This window comes from Protopterus annectens, chromosome 17.part0, assembly GCF_019279795.1.
Source record: "Protopterus annectens isolate FY-2018-M chromosome 17.part0, PAN1.0, whole genome shotgun sequence".
NCBI classification, from domain to species: Eukaryota; Metazoa; Chordata; order Ceratodontiformes; family Protopteridae; genus Protopterus; species Protopterus annectens.
The window spans coordinates 598,943,596-598,968,760 of NC_056751.1; the positions used below are offsets into that span (position 1 = coordinate 598,943,596).

General features: G+C 40.3%; 1 protein-coding gene across 4 annotated transcripts in view; it reads left to right on the top strand.

Annotated features, from left to right (window-relative positions):
* Nucleotides 1-25,165, top strand: part of HSPBP1 (HSPA (Hsp70) binding protein 1) — a 712,194-nt gene that overhangs the window by 54,030 nt on the left and 632,999 nt on the right. For all 4 annotated transcript variants that reach the window (XM_044059627.1, XM_044059623.1, XM_044059625.1 and 1 more), the window contains exon 2: nt 2,516-2,688. In XM_044059627.1, coding sequence (XP_043915562.1) covers nt 2,560-2,688 — 129 coding nt within the window. In that variant the 5' untranslated portion in view covers nt 2,516-2,559. The remainder of the gene's footprint in view (nt 1-2,515; nt 2,689-25,165) is intronic.

Sequence of the window (25,165 nt, forward strand, 5' to 3'; positions counted from 1 at the left end):
TTATTGCCTCATGAATGGTCCCTCAAAAAAGAGATAACTGAGAGAATATTCCGCAGGTGGGGCCAGCCTTGCTGCGACCTTTTTGCTTCCCACATAAACCCAAAATGCAGAAGCTACTTTGCCCAGATTCCCCAAGGGACGCACTCGTACTTGATTGAACTACGGGTCTCCTCTATGCATTCCCACCAATTCCCTTGATATCCAGAGTATTACAGAAAGCAAAAGCCCTGGAAAGGAACATCATTCTTATAGCCCCTCTTTGGCCTCGTCAGATTTGGTTCCCCTTCCTTCAACCTCATCTGTTGAAAGAGCCTTGGATTCTGGACCCAGTTCCAGACTTTCTGACGCATTCTTCAGGGGCTCTTCATCCCTCACTTCAGTCCCTAAAATTGACAGCTTGGCTGCTCCAGTTCCCAACAAACGAAACGCAGCATATTTTAATATATTCTTATAAATTCTCTACTAGGAAGTTGTACCTTAGCAAATAGAGGAGATTTTCTGTATGGACTTCCCAGAATAACATTGATCCCTACCAAGCCCCCTTTTCCTCTATATTAGAATTTTTGACTATGCTTTTCAACAAAGGAGCTGCGGCAGCTATAGTTCGGGTACAACTTGCTGCCATCTCTAGTTTTCACCTTGGCATCGAAGGAGTGAACATAATGTCACACAAGCTATCCAAAGCCTTTCTCAAAGGGACCTTCCACCTCAGACCACCCGTGAAATCCCCTTATACCCCATAGAACCTAAATTTTATGCTTTAATGCATTATTCTCCCACCGTTCGAGCCAGCTTCCTCATGTGATTTGAAATTTTTGCCTTGGAAGAGTATCTTTTTAGTAGCCATCACGTCTGCCCATAGAGTATCAGAGCTACAGGCCTTGTCCATAAAACCTCCATATTTGATTTTTCATGCTGACAGTGTGTGTCCCTGTGAACAAATCCTTCATTTTTACCTAACGTTTGTACTGAAGCTAACCTTAACCAAATCATAGATTTACCAGTGTTTACCCCAAACACACCAACAACGTAGAGTATATGCTGCACAAGCTTGATGTTCATAGACAGCTCAGATTCTACCTGGATAGAACCAAAAAGTTCAGAAAATCAGAGCAACTTTTGGTTTCCTTTTCAGATTCTAGGAAAGGTATACCAGTGGCTAAAACAATGATATCTAAATGGTTATCTGATTGTATCACCTTCACTTATTCAGCTGCCAATTTACCTTTACAACACAAAATTAAGGCTCATTCTACCAGAGCAGTGTCAACATTCTCTGCTTTTTCTGCTAGGCTTCCTATAGACAATATTTGTGCAACAACCACTTGGTCAAGACCTCATACCTTTATCACTCATTACAAAGTTGATAAGAACTCCAGGGACAGGGCCTCCTTTGGTTCTACTGTCCTGAAAAACATACTCCCGTGAGCCACCCGAGAAAGATTGTTCTTGGGATGCTACCCATTTGTAAGAATGAACGGTGAGATAGAACAACTTCACATAAAGAAGTTATGTACTTACCATAACTTTCCATGTGATTTGTTCATATCACCTTCATTCTTACTTCCCATCCTCCTACCCCCTCCAGGGTTTTTCGAGGACCGAGATACTAGTTTTATCATGGTTGCTCAGTCTTTCTATGGATTTTCCCTAAAGAAGTGATAGAATGGCACATGGTATTGTTAGATGCAGCAAACAAGATCTGAGGTAACTCAAGGTCATGGAATAGGGACTTGGCCTCGAGCTTTGTAGTAGACTGATTCGGAGCCGAGGATTGGCTCCGAATCCATCTGTAAGAATGAAGGCGACATGAACAACTCACATGGAACGTTATAGTGAGTACATAACTTCTTTTTCATGCAAACATGTATATGTGTGTGTGTGTGTACGTTGCATCGAGATGTGAAAATTAGAAGTGGTGTATGTGTATATGTAATATGCATACAGTATGGTATGTATATATGTATCTATATCTTTGTTTAGATTATATATATGAAGTAAGGAGATACTTGTTTAGCATGAAAATATCGAAGTGGTATGACTGTCCTTCTGATCCTGCTTGGAATTTGAAAGGTTAGATATAGAGTTAAAAATAGTCAATATCCTCAGTTCCATTCAGCGTTGTGAAGAAGTAATTGAAAATTTGATACTGTATTTTTTTGTGTTGAAAGTTCATTTAGGCGGTTATTTTAATAAATGTGAGTTATCCGTATGGTTAAGCATAAATGGTAAAGGCAAAAAATTCAAGAATGTATATGGACAATGATGGTTTAGGAAAGCAAGAGTTAAATATTACTTTCTTTTGGTGCTTTCTGCTTTGTACAGTGTCCTGTGGATATGCTTAAATATAGGTAGGGCAAAAAATGATTTACTGAATTCCCTACCAAGAACTAATATGTAAATTGTTTTGGAAGGTTTCACTGACAAGAAAGCTGTCAAGAGTAGTTGAAGTAACTAAGATAGGTATACAGAAGTGTGCTGCTAGTTTCACTTTTTTAATTTTTCCTAATTTCAGATTCATATTGTGATTAAAGAAATTCCATTTTAGTTGAAGACAGTATGGCAGAAGGCGGATCTGATCAGAACCGACAGTACAGTCATTCCTTGCAAGGCCTTTTGCAAATGGCTGTGGCTGCAGGGACTACAGCACCTGAGGCTTCTGGAACCATGCAGCAAATGTCTGAAGAGGTAAGGCTTACATTATTAATGAGCATTGCTGTGTTATTTTATTTTTGTTTGCCCTCATTGTAGCTACTCTGTTGCAGTTTTTGATGTCTGACTGGCTTTAGTTTCTGCTCCATTTTTTTTTTGTTAGAGGACCCCACCTGCTGCATGGTAGTTAAGTTTATAATTTTATTTTATTTATTTATTTGTTTACTGATGTCTGCATTGCCTTTCTGTGGGGAAGGCAGTTAAATTAGTGGAGATAATTGTTCATTTATTATTTTGCCTTATTACCTGTCTTCTACTTAATGCAAACATTTTTGTTCTCCTAATTAAGCAAGCAGCACTTAGAGATGGTTTGCATCTTTCAGTAGCTGAAACCCTTTAATATATTAAGGGAGCATTTCTAATAAATAAAACGCTGTGTGCATGTGATGTACAGTTTGTGATTTTAAAACTGTTGCATACTGTCAGTCAGAAGTCATAAACAGTTTTTATCTTTTCATCCCATGTCCATCCACTTTGAACTTATCTAGGGTTCTTTTTGTTAGCTTCATTGATTTCCCAGTTTTACCTGCAGCATTGTCCCCCAGTGATTTTTGGCACAGTATCAGTTATCTTCTTAAAGCCATGTCTTGTAGAGTACTGTTGCGCAGCCTGTTAGGGGACCACATTTTACCACAGTACTCCACAGAATGTGGCTTGAATTGAGCAGAAATTATTTACTAAAATGCATTAAGTGCATTAAAAGCAGAAAAAGGAGCAATGTGGAGGGCCACTGAATTAGGCTTGCAGTACCACATCAGGTCGTTGGGCTGACTGTTGCCCTTTGTTGTTTGGTGTTAATGTTTTTTTTTTCCTAGAATGTCTTTTTCTGAACCTCTAAGCCCTGTGGTTGACTTCCAGCACCCCCCCCCGGCTAAGTGTTGCTCATCAGAGCTTGCTGTTGTTAGGCACTGAATGTTTCTGTATTCTTGCAAGATAATGTCCTTTGACGCGGTGGTGCAGAGATAGCGTTGTTACCTCACAGCAAGAGGTTCTCCCGTTCGATTCTCGGCTGGAGCGCCTTCTGTGTGGAGTCTGCATGTCCTCACCGCGGTCGAGTGGCTTTTGAAAGACATACATAGAATGGCCGTGCCTTCATTGAAGGTTGGGCATTGAACTGGCACCTCGGCACCAGTAAAAAATCTACTGCCAATCATTAGCAGAACGGAGTTCCGCTGTGGCGACCCCTAACCGGGAAAAGCTGAAAGAACAACAACCCTTGCAGTTTTGATAGAGTGCAATTGTGTTGAAAGCTACAGAAGCATAGTTGGCATTGTCATTGAAAAGTCTTATGACTCGGCATGATAAACAATTGTTTGTATGTTCTGCTGTTACTAAAAACTGATAGTTACTCTGCTTAACTTTTCAGCTTTCAGTGTTGTCATCGCTATAACCCCTTTGCACCAATTTCCAAATTTAAGGCTTGCTTTATGGAGTTCGATGCTAATCAAACAGCACTGAGGTAAATTAAATGAGAATAATGGAGAAGGAGCAGGTCTGCAGAGCAGATTTCAAGGGCAGTCAAAGGCATTGAGCCCCATTTTGAGTGACTGAAAACATATTAAATTTAGAGAGATTAGGCTCTGAAAATTGATGCAGATGCTACAGTATCCTGGTATACAACAGTGAGGCTTAGCACTGAGTGTTTTATTTAGTAGGCATTGTCCTTAAATGTTGACTAGAGACCATATTGAAAGGGTAAAATAATTTTTAAGATAATGTCTGCAGGATTTAAAGTATAGCATTGGTCCCTAATTTTGAGTTATTGACTTAAAAAAAGCAACAGGTACTCCAGGCTGCTTGAAAGCCACTGAAATGTTTTTGCCGCATGTTTCTGAAGCATGAAGTATTAGCAAAAATTAAGCTGTTAATCTTGGATTTTGTTCTGTTTAATTTGAGGAAGCCATCTCCATACAGAACATCATCCCAAATTGGAGCGTAGTTATTCCATTGTATATAATAGTACCCTACACATTAACATATGGATGCCTGCCTTCTCTGCTCACAAATGGAAATCAGTCTCTCTCAGTTCAGTGTATTATAGTTCTTTCCACATAGTCCAGCTATTTAGCATTGTGATGTGCATAAGCTAAACATGCAAGTATTAACTGTAAAGTTTTCAATGGATACTGCAAACTTGCCCCTCAGTCTTTCAGTTTAACAACTTAAGTTTGTTTTTGTTTAAGTGCAGTTAGCATTACTTGAGTGGCAGCTTCCTTCCACAGATATTGAACACTTAATTTGAATTTGTCAGCTTTCTGCAAATAGTGGCATAGCCAAGACTTTTTTGTTTATCTTTTTCCCTTGTCATTGCTAACCATCATGTTCTTGTCATTTCCCCCAAGAAGAGTTTGTGGCACAGAGGTGAGAGACATTTTTAGGGGACTGTTGTCCAGTTAGCCATGAAGATACTTTGTGCATCAGCCCGTTACCACTTCATCAGTCCACAATGCAAGTATTGCTGTCTTCCCAGTGTTCCTGGTGGTCTGGCTTCACCCTCATACTGAGGCAATTAGTGATAAAGAATGGACTCTACTTGCTTTAAGCCAAGAACTATGTATAAACCCCCACCCCTTTTGTCAATCCATATCCACCAGGGTAAAAAACAGATACTAGCAGATATTTGGTCAACCCAGCTACAATAACTTTTCTCAGGCCATCTAGGCCCTCCCCCTTTAAATGACCTTTGGAGCTGAATGATTCTATCTCCATATTTCTTCTGGCATGCAGTTCATATTGCAACAGATTAGCTCTGGGCCTTCTTATTGTTTCATCAGTTTGATTTTCTTTCAAAACCTACCTTTTTGTTGTGTGTGTGTTTGTGTGTGTGTATCATTGATTTACTGTTTAGTCATTCTTCCTATTTGATTTTGATTACAAAATGTACTTCTGGTTTGTTTTTCCCTCATACCCTTGTTGCCGTCTTGTTTTGCTGCTAGAAAAGAAGGATGGGTCCAACATTCCTCTTCAAGGAAGGCTTGAAAAGTATCCACAATGTCTGTATGAGTTTCATTTTTTCGAAGATTGCTCTATGTGCAAATATTTTAATCCTTCCACTGTAAAAAATAGGCTCGTTTAGAGCTTGAAAAGTTGAAGGTTATTCTGCCCCTCCAGTCAGAGAGCCCCCTTCTCCAGTTATTTCTCCTTCAACTCAACCTTCTAAGAGGCAAGTCCACACTGATCAAGATCATTTTATTGCTAAGATGCCAAAGTCAAGTGTTGTCATTCCTCCTGCAGGGTTGCATATTGCAGACATTTTGTGTTAGTGTGATTCAGTCAGTGTATCTTCTGTGGCTTCAGAACCTGAGTTGGGGATAGCTCGTTTAGCTTCTGTTTCACCCGTAAAGTCTCAGTGCTCCTTTACTATAGATTAAGACTATACAAAGATGTGGCGAGCCTTATTTTCAAAATGCAGGAGCAGGTTTTCAACCACATTAACAGTGAAGCAAGTAAAACACCTTCACTTCCTAAATTTGCTTACCCTGGATGTTTTTTCGTCACTGGGTCTGCTTCGGGTCCCAGTTCTGATCAGGCATTTGGTTGATTCCCTTGAGTTTGGGGTTGATGTCAATGGACCCACTAAAGGTCACCAGCATCGCTGACCTCTGGGTTATTGCCTTCAATGTCAACATCCTTAATGTCACAACAGCTAGCTAATGGCACAGAGCCTTTCAAAGTTGAGATTCTTGACATCTGGGTAAAGGTCAGCTCAGATTTCTTTGGTGCTGGCAGTTCTCTTGTCCTCAGACATGGCTTTTTGATGATTGGATGCAGGGTGATCTGTATTGCTATTGATCCCACTAGAAGACTTGATAGTTGAGGCCAAGATCAACTCACTGCTGGTCCCTTGGCATTGACTCTGTTAGGTAGGCAGGTTTTGATGTCACTGCCAGTGCCACTGATGCAGACTTTCTTGTATGATCTCTCCCCTCCAGCATAGATCTTGACCAGCTTGTCTTGAGAGGATTTAAATATACCAGGTGTAACAGGGAGTCACCCACATTTGCAATTACCTCCATCTAGTCAGCCAACTCTTGTTATACTTGCCAATCCAGCTCCAAGCTAATTCCTTGCAGTCTGACTCTCTCTTTCCATCCAAACTGAGGACGGCTAGATGCAGACAGTCCTGAATTTTCTTTGGTACTTAAAAAAAAAAACACCTGTTGTGTTTCACATCACAGACTTGGATGAGGATCAGGAGCTTTCCTCCATATCCTGTGCCCCATGACCCCAAGCTCAGGGGAAATCCTGGAAGTGATGAGGGCCAGAGCAGGATGGGTTCAGGGTAACACAACTAAATTCAAAACTGTAGTGAAGGAGGCCTTCCAGTTGTCTAGGCTATCCACTTGGGTGGCCTTCTCCTGTTCAAAAGGTTATTGATGGTATAGATAATGGACGAAAGAACACTGATGTAGAGGCTGCTATACCAAAGTGATGTGGAGCCTTCATGGTACCTAATTATTGGAAGGCTGTAATAGGTCCTACTGTAGGCTGCATTTATTAGCTTAAAGAAGGCTGTCACTACTCAAAGCCCAGCAGTTTATCTCCTTAATGAACTGTCTCAGTTGATGCACAGTCCAGTGAAAGAAGTTTACACCTCATCTGCTTTTTCATTGAGCTGTAAACTATATGACCTCCATATACACAGTTACCAGAATTTGTCTAAGGAAACTTAAAAAAACTTTATAAGGTATTCCAGAAGAGGACTTAAGAAACAGCATCCCAGCTGTCTGCCATGATCTTTATATTCAGTGTGATCATGTGTCAGGATTTTTCATCTAAGTCATCTGACAATGATATAACTTTGAGAAGCCACACTTGACTGTGTCAGACTTTGCTGAGTATACAAAGTAAAATTTCTTAAATGCCCCTTTTGATAGAACATTGTTATTTGGGAAAGAAATAAAAGCATACATGCAGAAATGTGAAGAAGAGAAAACCTTTGTAGCTGTTAAGTGTTACATTCCAGCCATCTCCATATATTTTGTAGGGTGCAGGTAAGTCAGTGATAGACATTTGATTTTGTATTCTCCCCTCCATCTGTCTCAACTGCTGGGTTATCTGCCCTCATAGCAGATCCAAGCTGGCAACTTTTTCCACACACACGTTTTTCCAGTGCTTTAGTTATAGCTCTATCCCATTATGCAGTGCATACTTGCTGTCCCTCAGATATCATTTGCCTCCATCCGTGCCAAATATGATTCTTCAGCTCTCATCATTCTGTGATATATAGATAAGTGACATTTCTTCCATTGATTAAAAGGCCTTTTAAGCTCTTATCTGTGACCAGCTTTACAAGTTTTTCAACTTACATTTCAGGTTTTACCATTTTCACTTCTCTTCTCTCATTTCTTTTCTGCAGAGGCCTATCTAAGCCCACAGTTTCTGATATTTTTTTTCCCTCACAGGAAAAACTGGTAATTTTTAATTATTTACCGTGCTGTTCTATTTTAGGTTGCTACCATTTTCTTTTTCCTACACTGTTTAAAACATAATTTATAGTTACATCCATAAATGGGAAAAGTTTTGGGATTCCGAAAGTACACCAAATTCGGGCACAAGATCCTGCCCCAGGAGAACATTAGCAGTATGTTGAGTGCCTACGGCCAGAACAGTTTCAAACTCAATGTGATATCTTTAAATCTTTCAGACTGAGATCTCTTCTAAACAGAAGGAACAATTTAATTTTGAAAGGCCTTCTGTCTTAGCAGGAGATATGATTGAAGGTTCCTGTCTGCACTGAGACATACTCCCAGACAAGGATTAACAAAGAGGGTCAAAAGAAAAAAGATGGTGCTAAAGTAAATGAGTGATGAAAACACTTGGAACAATCTCCTGCTTCTTTGGCTCCAAACATTCCCAAGATCTCACTAGTACACCAGTACTCAGCTTCAAGCCAATCGGACTAGATATTTTGTAAGATCTTCGGTGTTGACAGCCATCAACATCATCTCTGTTATTCCTGACAAGGCTTCAAGGAAAGACATTTCGGAGTAGCAGGTCCTTGGAGAGGGAGGTTTCAAAGTTTCTCAGATGAATACATCCATTAGTCTCCTCTCTTAGGTCTGTCAGGAGTGTAGTCACCGTAGATTGGGATCGAATGAGGAGGGCAGTCATGAAGTCTGAGATTGACATGTGTTATCCTCTCGTGATGTGGGGGGGGTAGGTTAGGCCCACAAATTCCTGTCTTTATTGCTCCTTCCTCAGCACTCATCTCAGTACCAGTGGTTTCAGAGCTGAAACTCATCCCAGATCTCACTGTGTAACTGAGTCTGTCACACAGTCCATACATCTGATACACTCTACTTTAAAGCCTTTGGAGCTGACTATTATAGTGCCAAGCAGTCAAGACTGATGCCTCTGTGCTAACAGAGGTGCCTTATTGTTTGGGTCTGTTCGCTATATTGGGATCCTTTGTGTTTGCTAAGTCTGCTCCAGTCTTGGAGCCAGCCTTTCCTTTAGCATTGGGAATCTGTCATTCAGTTCCTTCTGCCTCTTTTTGTAGTGTGAGACTGGTCATCTGTAGCTGTGTGTTGCTTTTGGGTTCTGTGTTGGCATTCATGTTTTTCAACAGGATCATTGTCCATCCACTGATGCAGGAAGGGAATGTTCCATTAGTATCTACTCCACCCTCAGACACTTGTCCTTCAGAGTGCTTGAGTTTATATCTTCAACCCCAAGGACACTCCTCAGAGAGCCTCAAACCCACCCTTCAGTATACTAGAGACATTTCTGGCTTCTCGGATGACTTCCCCCACCTCAAGGTTCCCAGGAAGTGTCAGTGCAAAAGGAGACACATTGGTAGAAGTCATTCTATCAGGGAATCAGACATGGACCTTGGTAAAGGAGAAGGATGCCCCCTGCAACTCCCCCCCCCCCCCGAGGATTCCACCTTTGACGAGAACATGGAAATGATGCATCATAGGAGGACTTTGACCCACTTATGACCAGAGAGAGCGTTATCACAAAGGATCTATGAACATGAATATTCTATAAAGAAAAATAAAACAAATAATGCCTTAGCAAAACATATTAATGAATTCATTAATCATCAGTTTTATTTTACAGATGTTCATCGTGTTTCACTGTTGCAGTCATGACTGTAGGGTTCTCCCCTGCTGGCAGGCAGTCCTCGGTCGGCCAGAATCCCAAAGTCTGGGTCCGGCGTCGGCTATTCAACCATACTCCCTGATGTCAGAGCGCCAGGAGTACAAAGCTGACAGCCGATGCCAGAATCTCCAGTCTTTCTTGCCGTGCGGTGATAGCAGTTCGCAAGTGCCGGTCGGCTGACTCCTGACAAACTTCAGTCCGAAGACTTTTTTCTCCACTCAAAACTAAGTACCCCGTTGGGGAAACTTTTTCTTGCTCCAGTCCGATGTCAGAAAAAGTTAATAATTGTATTTCATGTGGGTAGCAAATACCTCATAAGGATTTTTATTCTTACCGTATTCCTTGCTTAGGCCCTGACCACGACGTAGCTAGTTGTCGGTTTTGTGCTAGATTCAATCAACGTACAATTAAACGAAGGTACGATTTTGCTTTTCATTACTTCGGTAGGCGCTTTAACTACAAAATGTCGTCGGATATGGTTTCGGCTACCGGAGTTCACAAATGTCGCAAGGATAAAGACAGGCCTCCGAGGTCCAAATCTGATGATATCGCACAAGCGGAGCCATCTTCAGGTTCGGCCGTCGTCAGTGAGGCGCTTTTGCAGCCCCTGTCAGCCATTTCAGAACCGATGACCGAAACGGACCCTCATGAGGGGACAACCAGGCCTTTGAATATTTCTATTGCAGGACCTTCGGACAATGCTCCTTCGGATGGATCCGGAGCCGCTGTGCAGGTACCGGCTTCCGAAGGGGTTTTCAGGCCTACTCAGCTTCTAATAAAGTCAAAGACAAAGGCAAAGACTCCTTCTAAATCAAAGACTCCAACACAGGCCTCTTCTGAACCGGCTCCCAAGTCACAGAAACAGTTACTCAAGATGGCGGAGGATTTACTTACTATGATTAGGGGTTCACATCCCCCTCCAGATAAAAGGCCAAGGCAGGATGTTTATTATGATTCCTCTGATCAGGCTTCTGTTTCTTCAGTTTCTTCTTCTGACCAGGTATATTCTTTCCCTTCTTATGAGGATTCTGATGCTGAGGAATCCATTCCTTCAGCTTCTCCCCCTGAGGATTTCTCTTTTGGGGAAACTTTGCATGAAATGAGGGAACATTTCCGCTGGGAAGGACAGGAGTATTCGGAATCTAAGAAAAGACTAAGGGATTTTCTTCTTCTCCCCTAACATAGACCCCTGGCTATTCCTCCTGTTTTGGATATTGTGGATGATGCTTTTTCGGAGGCTAACTTAACCCCTGACTCTTTTCCTCCTGCTCCTGTTAAGCCTGATAGATATTACAGGGTTCCTGATTCCCACCAGTTTTTATACAAGAACCCTTCTGCTGACCCTGAAACCATTTCTCAGGGTCCTAAGGGAGTTAAGGCCGCTTCTGCCAAAAATCCCATTCCCACTGAAAAGGATTCTAGATCTTTAGAAAGATGGGGCAAAAAAGTGTACACTTCTGCTACTTTATCCATTAGGGCTTTAAACTGTCAGTTTCATATGCTGAAATACCAGCAATTTCTCTTGTCTGTTTTAAAACAAAAGCTTTCTTCCATTTCTGCCTGTGCAGATGATAAGGAATTACATGACTTATTGCATGCCGCTGAACAAGTTGGGAAACATGGTTTACACTGTGGATTTGATGCCCTGGAGGCTTCTTGTAGGGCTGCTGCCTCTGGCACAGTCATTAGAAGCATGCATGGCTAAAGGAACAAAATTTGCCAGAACAAGTAAAAGCTAAATTATTGGATGCTCCTGTTCAGCATAATGTTTTGTTTGGATCAAAAGCTGAAGAGGTGATTAAAAAGATGGAGGATAAGGCGAAATCCATGCAAACAGTTAAAGATTTCTTACAAGTACAGCCACCAAGATTTAGCAGGAACTGGCCTTCTAAAAATTGGTCCTTTCCCACTTCAGACAGGCCTCAGAGGGGTAGATATAGATGCTCCAGAGGAAGGCCTCAAACACAAGCTTCTTATAGACCAAGACAGTGGACTGCTTCCACCCTTAGGGGAGGAGAGGACAGGTCACAAACTCATATGAAACAAACTCAATGACTCCCTTTGTTGGGCTGCAGAAACTTCTTGCCTGGAAGCCTTAATTCTGTCTGTTAAGATATACTCATGGAGTATTAATGGTTTGATTAATTTTACTAAACTTATTGATCTCCATTGTAAACATCTTTTTTACAGTATGTGTGTGTGTGTGTGTGTGTGTGTGTGTGTGTGTGTGTGTGTGTGTGTGTGTGTGTGTGTAGCTGTTTTTCTGCATCCCATGTCTGTATTTACATTTCTTAAATTCCCGTAACCCGAAAAATGTATTACTAGCAAAGACTAGCTAAACATTTCATAGAACTGTATGATGTTTAGTAAAAGTTTTGGTGAATCTTCCCTTCTGTTAAATTGAGTGTTGCTCATCTTGGCACTACCCTAGCCTTTTGTCTAAAAATAAAATACTGTTTTTCTGAATACTTTTCACCTGCCAGCCCAGCCTTAACAGATATAATCACAACTGTTTTATGGCTCTTTTACTTGATAGTCTTTCCATTATGTGCAGAGTATAAACTGTTTCCTTAACTCTATAAAATTATATTTCTCATTTCCTTTTACTTTCCCCTGAACTCCTGTTACCTGTATTTAATGTGTTTCTAGGTGAATATTGTTTCTTAAAGGGTGATCAGCCATTTTACTCAGTCATTAACTAGTTACTACTTCCCAGACTGAGTTACAGCAGTGTTACAGTTCCTCAGGCATTCTTTGAAAAATTTACTACTGCTACTGACTGTTACCACCTGGGGATTCCCTAAGCCCAGCAGTCAGGGAAGGAGATCTTTCCGCTAAGCTCACTCCTCACTTTAGCATAACCCTTTTGGAAAGCTATCAGGACTTTTCAGTATGATGGCCATTAGTGAGCCATTACCTACTCAACACTTCAAATACACTGTTTTAAACAGAAGCTTAAGAAAACATTTTGTAATGTTAGTTAAAAAGTTACGTACTAGAAAATGATATGCACACCTTGTTATAATGTAAATATATCATTAAAAATAAATTACTTTCTATAGCTTGATTTTACTTGCTGTCCATTTTGCTGATAAAAAGAGAAATAAACTAAGTAGAAAAGTTTACAGTTCTCAAACTTTATCAAAGTGTTGCAGCACTGAAACCTTAATTCTTTTCAGAGTCCGTAATGTTTCTAGTTTCTTCGTTTGTCTCTGCTTGTTTACCAGTTTCCTTCTAATTACAGGGAATGGTTTAATAGCCAGTTTTTCCTTTCCCCCACTGAAGTTGCTTTCTCTTCTTTCCTTGATTCCAGCCTGGCAATCTTGTGATTTACTTTGGTGCTCGTCAAGTAACTATCCAGTTAAGATATTGTCTGATCCAGATATAAGAAAGTCTCAGAACCTGCTGGAAGGAAGACTTTTAACATTGCTGGGTAGAGCAACATGTGTTTTAGCCCTGACCCTGAGTTGAACATTCCCTAAAGATGGGGAAATATTATTTACCTAGACTTTGCGATGGCAGAAAAGTCAATGTCCATATGGACTGTGGAACCCTCCAACTCTCTGACTTACCATTTTCTCCTAAGTTTCAATAGGATAGGTTCTTTCAACCAAAGGTTTTGGCATTTTATTAATACAGGCTGCAAATTCTTCCTTCACTCACTGCTAGAGATTAATGACCCGTGAGCCCTTTCTAGAAGAGCTGACTCTTGCAGAACAGTCCACTTACTCCTTACTGCTTTCTGCTTTTTAGTAAATGCTAGAACATTTTATTTGTTCTTTCTTTTAGGAAATGTTGGAGAAATGCAGGTTTTCTGTCTTTTTTTTAAAACAAGAAATATCTTTATTAAATTATCACATATGGCATAGGCAGTCATAGGTTTATGTAAATGAAAAGAAGCCATATTGTTATCATTTTAGTTGCAAACATTATACATCACAAACCGTATTGACATAATTGTAGTTGAAAACATTATACATCACTTATAATCTATCTAGTCATTGTCAATCATTGTCAAACATGACATAGTTCATTCTCATTCTGCCTTCTTTTAAACCTTGTTCCTCCTCTGCAGGTATTGTTCCCACAGTTCCCATTTTTTGTTATGTAATTTGCTCCTACCCTTTTCTAAAGATCCCAATTACAGTTGTTTATCTCTGTTACTATATTTATTACTTCTGGTAAAGTTAGTTTAGACTTTGAATTCCATTTTCTAGTTACTGCTTTTTGGCAGCCATTGTAATTAGACTCAACAAGGCCTTACTATGTTTAGGCAATTCTGATTTTGTATCATAGCTCAAAAAATAATTTTAGTTGCATCAGTTTGCTCACCCAGTATCTCTGACAGAGCACTCTCAAGGGAATCTTTAAAGTCTGTCAACTCATTACACGCCTAGAAAATATGTTCACAGTTACTTCTTTCTTCCCCATCACACCTCCAACATTGCTGTGTACCTGAGGAAAGATTCTTTGGAATCTACTTGGGGTATAAAAATACCTATGTAAACACTTCCAAGCAAAGATCCTAAACCTTTTAGACTTTCTGGCATATTAGGGAGACATGCATATATCCACCCATTTTTTTTCTTTGTGAATTGCTTATCCAATCCTCTCTTCCCAATCCTTTCTAACCTTCTCAGATTGATTCTTGTTTATCATGCAATATTTTGTATGTTGTACTAATTATTTCTTTTTTAACAGCAACTTCAAGTCTAGATTCTACTAAAAACTCTACCAGCACTGGACTTTCACTTAGGATCCCTCTATTTCTTTCTTTTTGCCTATACTCTGATATCAATCCTTTATAGGGAAGGCACTCTATATTCTGCAGTCCAAATAAATTCTTGGCCTGTCCCCATTCAATTACCTTTCCCTCTCTAATTATTTGTTCCCAATACCTTGGTTCTTTTACCAGATTTCTCCAATAAGTTCCAGCCCCCTCTTGTCTGTTTTCTGTATCCCTAATTGCAGTCATCCCTATCAGCGGAATCTTTTTCTCCATGCTCGTGTTGGCTTAATTCTTAGAGTAATTTCTGCTGCTTTATAAATAAAATATTATACATTGTTTTTGTTATTTTCCTTAAGGATCTGCATCCAAAATCCCAGTCTGTCCTTGTTTCTTGAGCTTCCCCCCATTTCACCATCATCCCTTTCCAATTTGAATTATAGGTTTCTGCTTGTGCTATGTATAGGAGCCTTAACTGTGTAACTCTGAAATACCACTTCAAATCGGGTAATTCCAAACTTCTTTGTTCAATTGGAAGAACCAGCTTATCCCACGTGACTCTTGCTGTCTTCCTCTCCTAGATAAAATCCTTCAGCTCTTTGAAAACTGCAATCCACAACTTATCCTCTGGTTGACAAAAATATGTCTGACCTGTGTATAAAACTAAAGGGAATAAAACATTTTAACTGCTTGTATCTTGCTATCCATATCCATGTAACAGAGCTTCCAATTTCTCAGATTTTCTATTGTTTTATTTATGTTTAGTCTCTTCCCACATATCTTTAGCTCTCACCCCAGAATCCATTTTAATCCATACTCCTAAATACTTATTTTATCATGTCCCAAGAAATATAGATATTTACTGAACCAGTTCATGTGTGGATACATAATTTACAGCTATTGCCTTTGTTTTAGCTTAATTAATTTTGTATCTCGAAAACATTTGAAACTGCCTCAAAATGTTCTACAACACTAAAATGTCCTTTTTCTGGTTTTATCAGATATAAAATATCTTCTGCAAATAGAGCCAGCTTTTCTTGACTACCATATCAGTTATATCCTTGAATTTCTGAGTCTGTTATTTTCTTTGCCATTGGCTCTATATATAGTGCAAATAGCAAAGGGAAAGAGGACACCCCTGCCTGGTTCCTCTGCTCAAACAGAAGTTATCAGAGAGGAACCCACCCACTTAAAATTTGCTTCTGACCCTCATATATCCTCCTAATCACCCTTACAGTTTTATCAGGGAATGCAAATGCTTGCATTGCCCTGCTTATAAACTCCCAGCTTATTCTGTCAAATGCTTTCTCTGCGTCAAGACCCACCAACAACAGTGTTAGTTTGTTGCATTCAGCTTCCCTCTGGATCATCAATGCTCTGTTAATGTTGTGAAATATTTGCCTCCCTTCCACAAAGCCACATTAATCTATGTCTATCAATTTTGGCATCACCTGTATCATTCTTTTAACAATTAGAGACATAAACACTTTATAATAATGGTTTGGGATTGAAATGGACCTGTAGTCATCTGGGTCTGATAGGTCTTTACCCTCTTTAGGTATTATAGCCACTGCCACTTTCTTCCAGGGTGTTGGTGCTTCTCACCTTAACATACTGTTAAACCAAACCTTCCAGATCATTATCAGTTTTTCCTTCCTAGCTTCCAAACTTCCACAGAAGTACCATCTTTTTCTGGGACTTTCCTGTTGATTGGTTATACATCACCATTTTTATCTCATCCCTGCAATCCTATCAGTAATTGAGCCTCATCTGCCTGTAACCCTGGCATATTTAATTCTTCCATAAACATTTCCATTTGTACCTTTTCTCGAGCTCCATATTTCTCTGTTTTATACAGCCTTTTATAAAATTTCCAAAATATTTCTAATACCTCTACAGGATCTTTTGTTATCTTCCTTGTTACAGGCTCCCAAAGCTTGGGGACATCCCTTTCTATTTTCTGTTGCCCGAGTCATTGTGCTAAAAGTTTTTGTGCCCAGGCATTATTAAAAAACAGTTGCTTAACAGCACTCTTTCTGAACTCATGTGTATTATCGAGGTAATCCTTTATTTTCTGCTTAGCATTCTGCAATTACTTCTCTTGTTCTGTGAGATTCCATGTGTTCTGCAATACTTTAACATTTGTCAATCCCTCTAAATAATTCTTGTTGCTTCTTAACCGTATCTCTCTCTCTCTGTCTTTTATTTCCACCCTGTTTTTAAACTCCACCTTAATTTTGCCCCACTCCCTAGCTGTAGTTTCAAAAGAAATTTCTGATTTGTCAAAAAGCAACACAACTAAACCACCATGGGAAGGTGTGTATCAGCAATGATGCAGATTAAAACATAAAGCTTTAATTAAAATGTATTAAAATATATATATATATTGTAAATGGATGATAAGCACTTTCAGCTTCTGCCTTCTTCAGATCACATAGTTAAAATCCACTTCCTGAATTTAAACATTAGTTCAATTGGCTACAGCCAATCAAGTCCTCTTATAGAGCTTGCATTTCATTAAGATAGGTTTTAAAGGAAAGGCAGCATTTAAACCAGGTAATCTGTCAGCTAGTAACTCAGCTATTCATTGAGTCTCAGCCATTTCTGTTATTACAGATAAATCTCCTCTACTAAATGTATCTAAGATTACTTCAAGTGCCATAAAATGAAAATTATGCCCTGGAAATTTTAAAATGTGGTGTGCTAAGGCATTCTCCTTGTTCTTCAGCCTAACATCATTTAAATGCTTTAAAATACGTCTTTTAAAAGGGCAGTTCATTTTGCCTACATAAAAACTAAGACATAACTTGCACTGGGCAACATAAATAACATTTTTTGTATTGCAATTGGAATAACTATTACATTTGTATTCTATTCCAGTAATTGGATGCTGAAAATTATTGTCATTCCTAATAGAATTACATGCTTTGCATCTATGACACCTAAATGTTCCCTTCCTTTGTATAGAAGTCTTCCTTCCTTTCATCGATTCTGTATTACAAAGCAGTCTTTTAAGTTTCTTCTTATTTTTGAAGCCAAATATAGGATAATCTCCCACTATTTGCCTGATGTTATTATCAGCTTGTTAGAATCTTCCAATTGTCTTTAATAATTTGACAAACATCCTTAACATTTTCGCTATAGGTGAGAATACATTTCATATTCATAGAGCCATTTTCTTGTATCTTAGGCTTCTTGTTCTCCATACGACGACGTCTAGTCAAATTGGGTTTGATGTTTTCTATTCATAAGGTACAAAGCTTGTTTGGAGGCTGTAGTTAAATAGCAGTTCCAGAGGGCCTAATAAGTTTTGTTTCATGCTATTTAGGCATCCTGGAATATTGTGTAGGCCCATCAGTGCAATGTTCTTGGCCTTAGACAGAGCATTGAGGACCTGTTCTCTAGTGATAGTAGGAGTGTTATATTTGATGAGATTTCTTGAAGGGAGGTTGAGGGGCAGAGAGGGATAAAGTTAGAGATGAAGCTGTCTGCCAGTAGATTTGCTTTATAGGTGGCTCCATTTAACAATGAGCTCCGCACACAATTGTATTTTGCCTTTGGGATTGGCCTGAGAAGCCACATTTACATCATTTTTGGCTTTGGTAGACTTTATTTGTCCTTTGAGTTGTTTGTTTAGTTTGAGTGTGCTTTTATCCTGCTGGGTACTACACCTCTTATTTGTTCCCTTGATTTTCTTCCTGTTGCTATACAGACTATTGATGATGTGATTCCATCAGGGTGGCTTGTTTTTTTGTTAGTTCTGTACTTCTCCCTGGTGGGTACAGCTGCCTCTGTGCAGCTGTCAACATACTTGTATAGGATTTCTGTGAACGGTTAGTGTAAGTGGCAGTATTCTCAGGGTTTGTGGGACTTGACGTTTTGCCTGGTTATCACTTAATAGTAGGAAGTTAGCCTTAGCATAGTTCATGGGCATTCCAGGGTTAGCTGGAGTTCTGGATTTTATTTTTACTTCAAATGAGACTGTTTTGTGGTCGAACCTTACCAAAGAAGACATGACACTAGGGGTGTGCAGCACTCTTCCATATTACTGAGGACTATAATGTTTGCATCCCTGATTTGTGTATTTTTAATGTGGCTGAGGGAGTTTGTGCTTACAAAATCCCGGATTTTCTGTGCCTGCACATTTGGTGTTGTATCTGATTCCCAGTTAGTACTGGGGTAACTAAAGTCACCCATGAATATGGTATTGGGTAGTATTGGGTTGAATGGCGAGTGTTTACAGTAATCTTAAATACATGTGATGGGTTTCCTGGGTCATAGAGGGGGACCTATAGCTTGCAAGGGATTGGTATGGAATTTTGTTTATAGTGATTTGAACATAGAGAAGCTCAAGTGCATCATCCTGTTTGACCAGCCTTGAGGTATATTTATTATTGATGTAAATTGAGACACGTCATCCTTTAGTTCCCTGTCTGTGTAGTAACTAGTCTAAATATGTGGAAGGCATTATAGCCTGCTATCCACAGCTTCAAACTATGTCTCCATGACTGCACAGACATCAGCATTCTCTAGCAAGAAGACAACTTGTAGTAGTAGAGTTTCTTGTGTAGACTTATATCATTGAACAGTAACACCTTCAGATTATTTTGGTTTTGACGTGCTGTGTTAGAAGTACTTTCAGTTTAGCATTGCCTAAAAAGTGCACCATGAGGAGGACAGTGTTTTCACTAATATTCAAAAGCCTAGAGAGGGGTGGTGCAGGGTCTCTTGACCATCTCCTTCCATGCTGACACATATTTGCTCACCCTTAGAATGACACCAGAAACTAGGCCAGTTATCAAAGTCAGTCATCTTTTGTTTGTATTGTGACATCATCCTTGTAGAAGATAAAATGCTGCTCAGTGGTAGGTTCATACCAGCCAGGGACACATGATGTCTCTCTTCATATAGTCTAGGGAGGCATATCTCAGATAATTTACACCCACATGGGCTATGACTGAGTCATACTGGTACTTGTGGTCTAGTGACTTGAGTGCATACTTGATGTGGCAGATCCTGGCCCCTTATAAGCAAATTACCATGACTTTCTCCTTGCTCACCTTCATGAGAGCGACATCATTGTGTCTCACAATGAAGCCTAGGAGGTCTTTGGGGTTTAGGAAGGTTACATTTAAGTGCCTCAGCATATGTGGGGCTATGTGTCTGCTTTGAACTGTGTGTGATGGGTGTAGTGTGTGTATTACTGACAGCCTGATTGGCATTACTACTTTTATGTGAGACCTCTGCCACCAGTGACATCTCTCACATACCTTATCAGTCTGTTTGAGAATTAGCTGGCTGTCAGTAAACATGAGACAATTTTTACATATATAATTTTTACACACACACACACACACACACACATATATATATATATATATATATATATATATGTATATATATTTTCACACATATACATGCTTAGATGCCATATATGTGATCACTGTTTTACCATTGTAGTGATATAGGTGTTGATGGCCACATCTATCATTGTGGAATGAATACCTCAGTCTGGACTCCTGTTGACTGTCTTGGCCTTTTCAAGTTCCACAGGATGATGCTGTTTTAGTGCATCTGACATATATAACAGATATAGATGTAGCATCAGAAACTCACACGTCTGTTGCACACAACTGAGATATTAGTAGTGTCAATTTAGAGAAGGGTCCATGATGACATGTTGGTCTACCTCACAGTTCAGGAGAGTCAGGATGAGTCTATACATACCTGCATCAAATGCTGTCCCCAGCCCACTTAGATGGATGCATGTCCATATACTGTGATGAAATATATCTCACCTTATAGGTGCTCTGTCATGTTGTCACAACTCATTGTTTCTGTGTGATAGGCCTGCATGAAGGTAATACAGTGCATACTGCCTATTTTGATCTGTCCTAGGGTTTGGACACTATCCCACTGCTCAAGTATCATTGACAAACTCTGCTAGCTGGAGAATAATACTTGCGTCACTAGATAGTTAACCAATGTCTTTACGGACAGACCACATACTGTGAAATTTGGTGAATCAACCTCTGCCATTGCAGCTGTCACCATTGGTGTATCCCAAGTATCTGTGCTGGGCCCTTTAGTGTTTGGAATCTATTTCTTAACAGTCCAGGCTACAAAATATGATTTGTAGCTTACCAAGTTTACTGATCCATGTATGTCATTGCACTCATGGAGGTCACCAGTAATGCAACTATAGTACAAGAGAAGCTAATGCACACAAATGATTGGTGCCAAAGGCACACTGTCTATTAATAAATACAGAACGTGTCAGGATTTGTGCCTTATGCAAAGTGGAATTTTCTAGTAAATACACCATTGATAATACTCCCCAATGCTGAAACCAGTGGTGCAAGATTTGGGAATGCACATAGATAGCAATCTGAACTTCGACCAAGTGGTATGGAAAGGCTACATCATGCACCTCAGAGGTCAGGCCATTGTATCCAGATCTGAAGAGGATATAACAGCACTGTACTCAAACCTCATCTGAACAGTAGTACAATAAAATGCTTCCTTTCGCATGTACCTCACCAGACACCTGCATCAGCTGGACAGATCATGGGGGTTTCACACCAAGAAAATACAGGTCTTACAAAGCCATGCCATGACATACATGGATATACTGACAGCCCTGTTCCAGAAATCTGTATCAGAAAGGATTAGGTGACTTGTGCCTGGACTACAGGATATCTCTGACCCTGCCCTGATGTGTATACTGCACATCCTGAAATCAGCTGAGTCTTTTGAGAGGAAGATGGTGAAAGCAATGTCCCACATGCTGTTGTAAAACATGAATGCGGACACACACAAAGTTGACTGCAGTGAGAACAGAACCCCTAAGTACACAGACAACAGAACTCAGTCTTTTATGCAAGCGCTACAGCACAAGTCTGACTTTTACATGGCTGTAGGTCAACTTATAGTGGGTTCCATTAACAGTGCATGTTGGAGAGAGAAGAAGTTGGGAGGCCTGCATGATGGATGTGTAGACATTTGCTAGCATCAAATCCACGGGATTGGAGAGGTAACTGTATGATACACAATTTGCTCTTCTGGCCACACACACACACACACACACACACACACACACACACACACACACACACACACACACACACACACACACACACACACACCTTGACAGCAATGAGAACAGAACCCGTAAGTACAAAGAGTAACGCTAGTGCCATGGCACAAGTGTGACATTTGTAAGACTGGAGATGAACTTATAGTAGATGACAGCAGACCACGTGGGAGATAATGTTGGGAGACCTGCATAGGCTCATAGCTTCATATATACATAGGAGGCTACTAGCCTTATGGCCCTATGGTGTTTAGAAGCCTAGCTGCCTAAAAACACAAGTACCCTTATTGAGCATAGTTTGATGGTGGTCTTTAGCAGAACGATTTTGTGAGTAGCACCAGCGGGCTCTGTCCATGACCGACATAGTTGCCATCCCAGAGGTGACTTTACAATCACCCAACCAGTAGTCAAGTTTGTGCTTGAACAGGGTAATTGAAGAACACTGATTCACATGCAGTGGGAGCCTATTATAGAGGAGTGTGTCATCGGGGGATATAGCTGTCAAGCCAACTTTTTATGTCACAGGCTGGGTTGAGAAACCTGGGCCAAGTTATTCTTGTCCCATTTGATTTTCAGATGTGCAACATTTCCAGTAGGGCAGGGTCTGAGACTGCACTGTAGGGCAGGCATAGGTTACCTCTCAGCAGCCTGCATGGTACTGAGTACACTGACAGATCTTTCAGTCTTTCCATGTATGTCATGTTTGAAGGCCCTGGAGTCTCCCAGGCACAACCTTGTGTTTTCTCCAGTTGCTGTAGGTGTCTGGTGTGGTACAAATAGAAGGGAGAATTGTACTCAATTATTGGTTGGCTAAGTGTAAGCCGCAGTGGTGCAGCGATAGCATTGTTGCCTCACAGCAAGAGGTTCTCCTGTTCGATTCTCGGCTGGAGTGCCTTCTGTGTGGAGTCTGCATGTCCTCCCCGCGGTCGAGTGGCCTCCGAAAGACATGCGTGAATGGGCATGCCTTCGCTGAAGGTTGGGCGTCGGGCTGGCAACTCTGCACCATAAAAATCTACTGCCAATAATTAGTGGACTGGAGTTCCGCTGTGGTGGCCCCTAACTGTGAAAAGCCGAAATGATTTGATTGGTTGGCTAAGTGTAGAGTACAGCAGAGGTGTGGCCACCCTGGTCTTGGATGTAATGTCAGTATGTATGATGTGCACAATCCAGAATGTATGTGTCACCGCTATGGACTTACGGTGATGAAAGTGTAGATTGCTGTCAGCCATGTGTCCCCAAGTCTCACACCACTGTGTTTGTGCTTAGAGGGGTACTATGTAAAGTGGATATAAAAAGTGCACACACCTCTATTAAAATGCCAGGTTTTTGTGATATAAAAAATGAGACCACAATAAATCGTTTCAAAAATGTTCCCACATTTAATGTCACCTATAACATGTACAATTCAACTGAAAAAGAGATATGCTAGGGGAAAAATATAAAAAAGAAAAAAACATACAATAAGCTGGTTGCATAATTGTGCATACCCTTAAACTAATACTTTGTTGAAGCACCTTTTGCTTTAATTACAGTATTCCGTCTTCTTGAGTACACACCTGCCATCAATTAAAGAGACTCTGAGTAACCCCAAATAAAGTTCAGCTGTCCTAGTAGAATTTTCCTGACAATGTACTCTGTTGCCTGCTGCAGCAAAAGCCATGGTTCACAGAGAGCTTACAAAGCATCAAAGGGATCTCATTGTTGAAAGGTATAATTCAGGAGAAGGGTACAAAAAAAATTTTCCCAGCATTGGATATAACATGGAACACATTGAAGACGTTCATCAAAAAGTGGAGAAAATATGGGAGAACAGTGACGTTGCAAAGAACTGGACGCCCCTCCAAAATTGATGAAAAGACAAGACAAAAACTGGTCAGGGAGGATGACAAGAGACCTACATTAACACTGAAGGAGCTGCAGGAATTTCTGGAAAGTACTGGCTGTGTACTACACGTGACGACAATCTCCCATATTCTCCATATGTCTGGCCTATGGGGTAGGGTTGCAAGACGGAAGCCTTTTCTTACACAGAAAAACATCCAGGCCCAGCTAAAATTTGCAAAACAATACATCGTCTCCCCAAAGCATGTGGGAAAATGTGTTATGGTCTGGTGAGACCAGGGTTGAACTTTTTGGCCACAATTCCAAAAGGTATGTTTGGCACAAAAACTGAGTTCTTATACAGGTGTATATAATACTTTAAAATGCTTTACAGAGTGATAAAGCAGTGACATGAATTATTTATACACGGTGCTTTGGCTTAGTGGATTAAGTGGCATTGCGCAGAGATAACCACAGCATTTTGCCGCTGCCGCTTCCCTTCACCAGAAGAACACCATCCCCATAGTGAAACATGGTGGTGGCAGTATCATGTGTTGGGGTTGCTTTTATTCAGCTGGAACTGGGGATTTAGTCAAGGTGGAGGGAATTATGAACATTTCCAAGTATCAGTTACTTTTGGCTCGAACCCTTCAGGTGTCTGCTAGAAAACTGAAGATGAAGAGGAATTTCACCTTTCAGCACGACAATGACCCCAAGCATACATCCAGATCAACAAAAGAATGGCGTCAGCAGAAGAAAATTAGTTTTGGAATGGTCCAGCCAGAGTCCAGACCTAAATCCAATAGCAAATTTGTGGGGTGACCTGAAGAGGGCTGTGCAGAAGAGATGCCCTCATAATCTGACAGATTTGGAGCGCTTTTGCAAAGAAGAGTGGGCAAATATTGCCAAGTCAAGATGTGCCATGCTGATAGACTCCTACCCAAGAAGACTGAATGTTGTAATGAAAACAAAAGGTGCTTAAACAAAGTATTAGTTTAAGGGTGTGCACACTTATGCAACCAGCTTATTTTATGTTTTTTATTTTTTATATTTTTCCCCTAACAGATTTGTTTGTTTTTCAATTGAATTATACAGGTTATAGGTCACATTAAAGGAGGGAAACGTTTTGAAATGATTTGTTGTGGTCTCATTTTTTTATATAACAAAAACCTGGCATTTTAACAGGGGTGTGTGCACTTTTTACATCCACTGTATGTCATAATTAGCAGGGGTAGTTCGTTGTCAAAGGGAACAATGAGCCATTGTATACTTTAAGGCTCTTTCTGTGAGTTTGGCATCAATCATTTATGTGTGGCAGATCCCTTCCATAATATGTTACCATCACTTGGGGACTCTGTATCAGTGTGCCCAGTTACCAGTCATCTGCAGACTTGTAAACCACAGGCTGTCTACCATTGCTTACTTGTGCTTCAGGGAAGTAGTTTGCAAACAGCTGAGGGCCCAGCACAGATAGTTCTGGTATTCTAATGGTAATTGGCTACTTGTGGAGGTGCAGTTCCCAGCTCTGAGGGTGTGTGTGTTTTGTCAGTGACCCAGTTGCCTATCCCTGTACTACTGTAAGGCTTAATTCCCACATGGGAGATCTTCACTGTGACACATGAATGGGGGATAGTGTCAAAGGCCTTGGATAAGTCAACATAGATGGTATGTCCTGTTATCCCTCATCCAGGTCTGTGGGGTCAGTA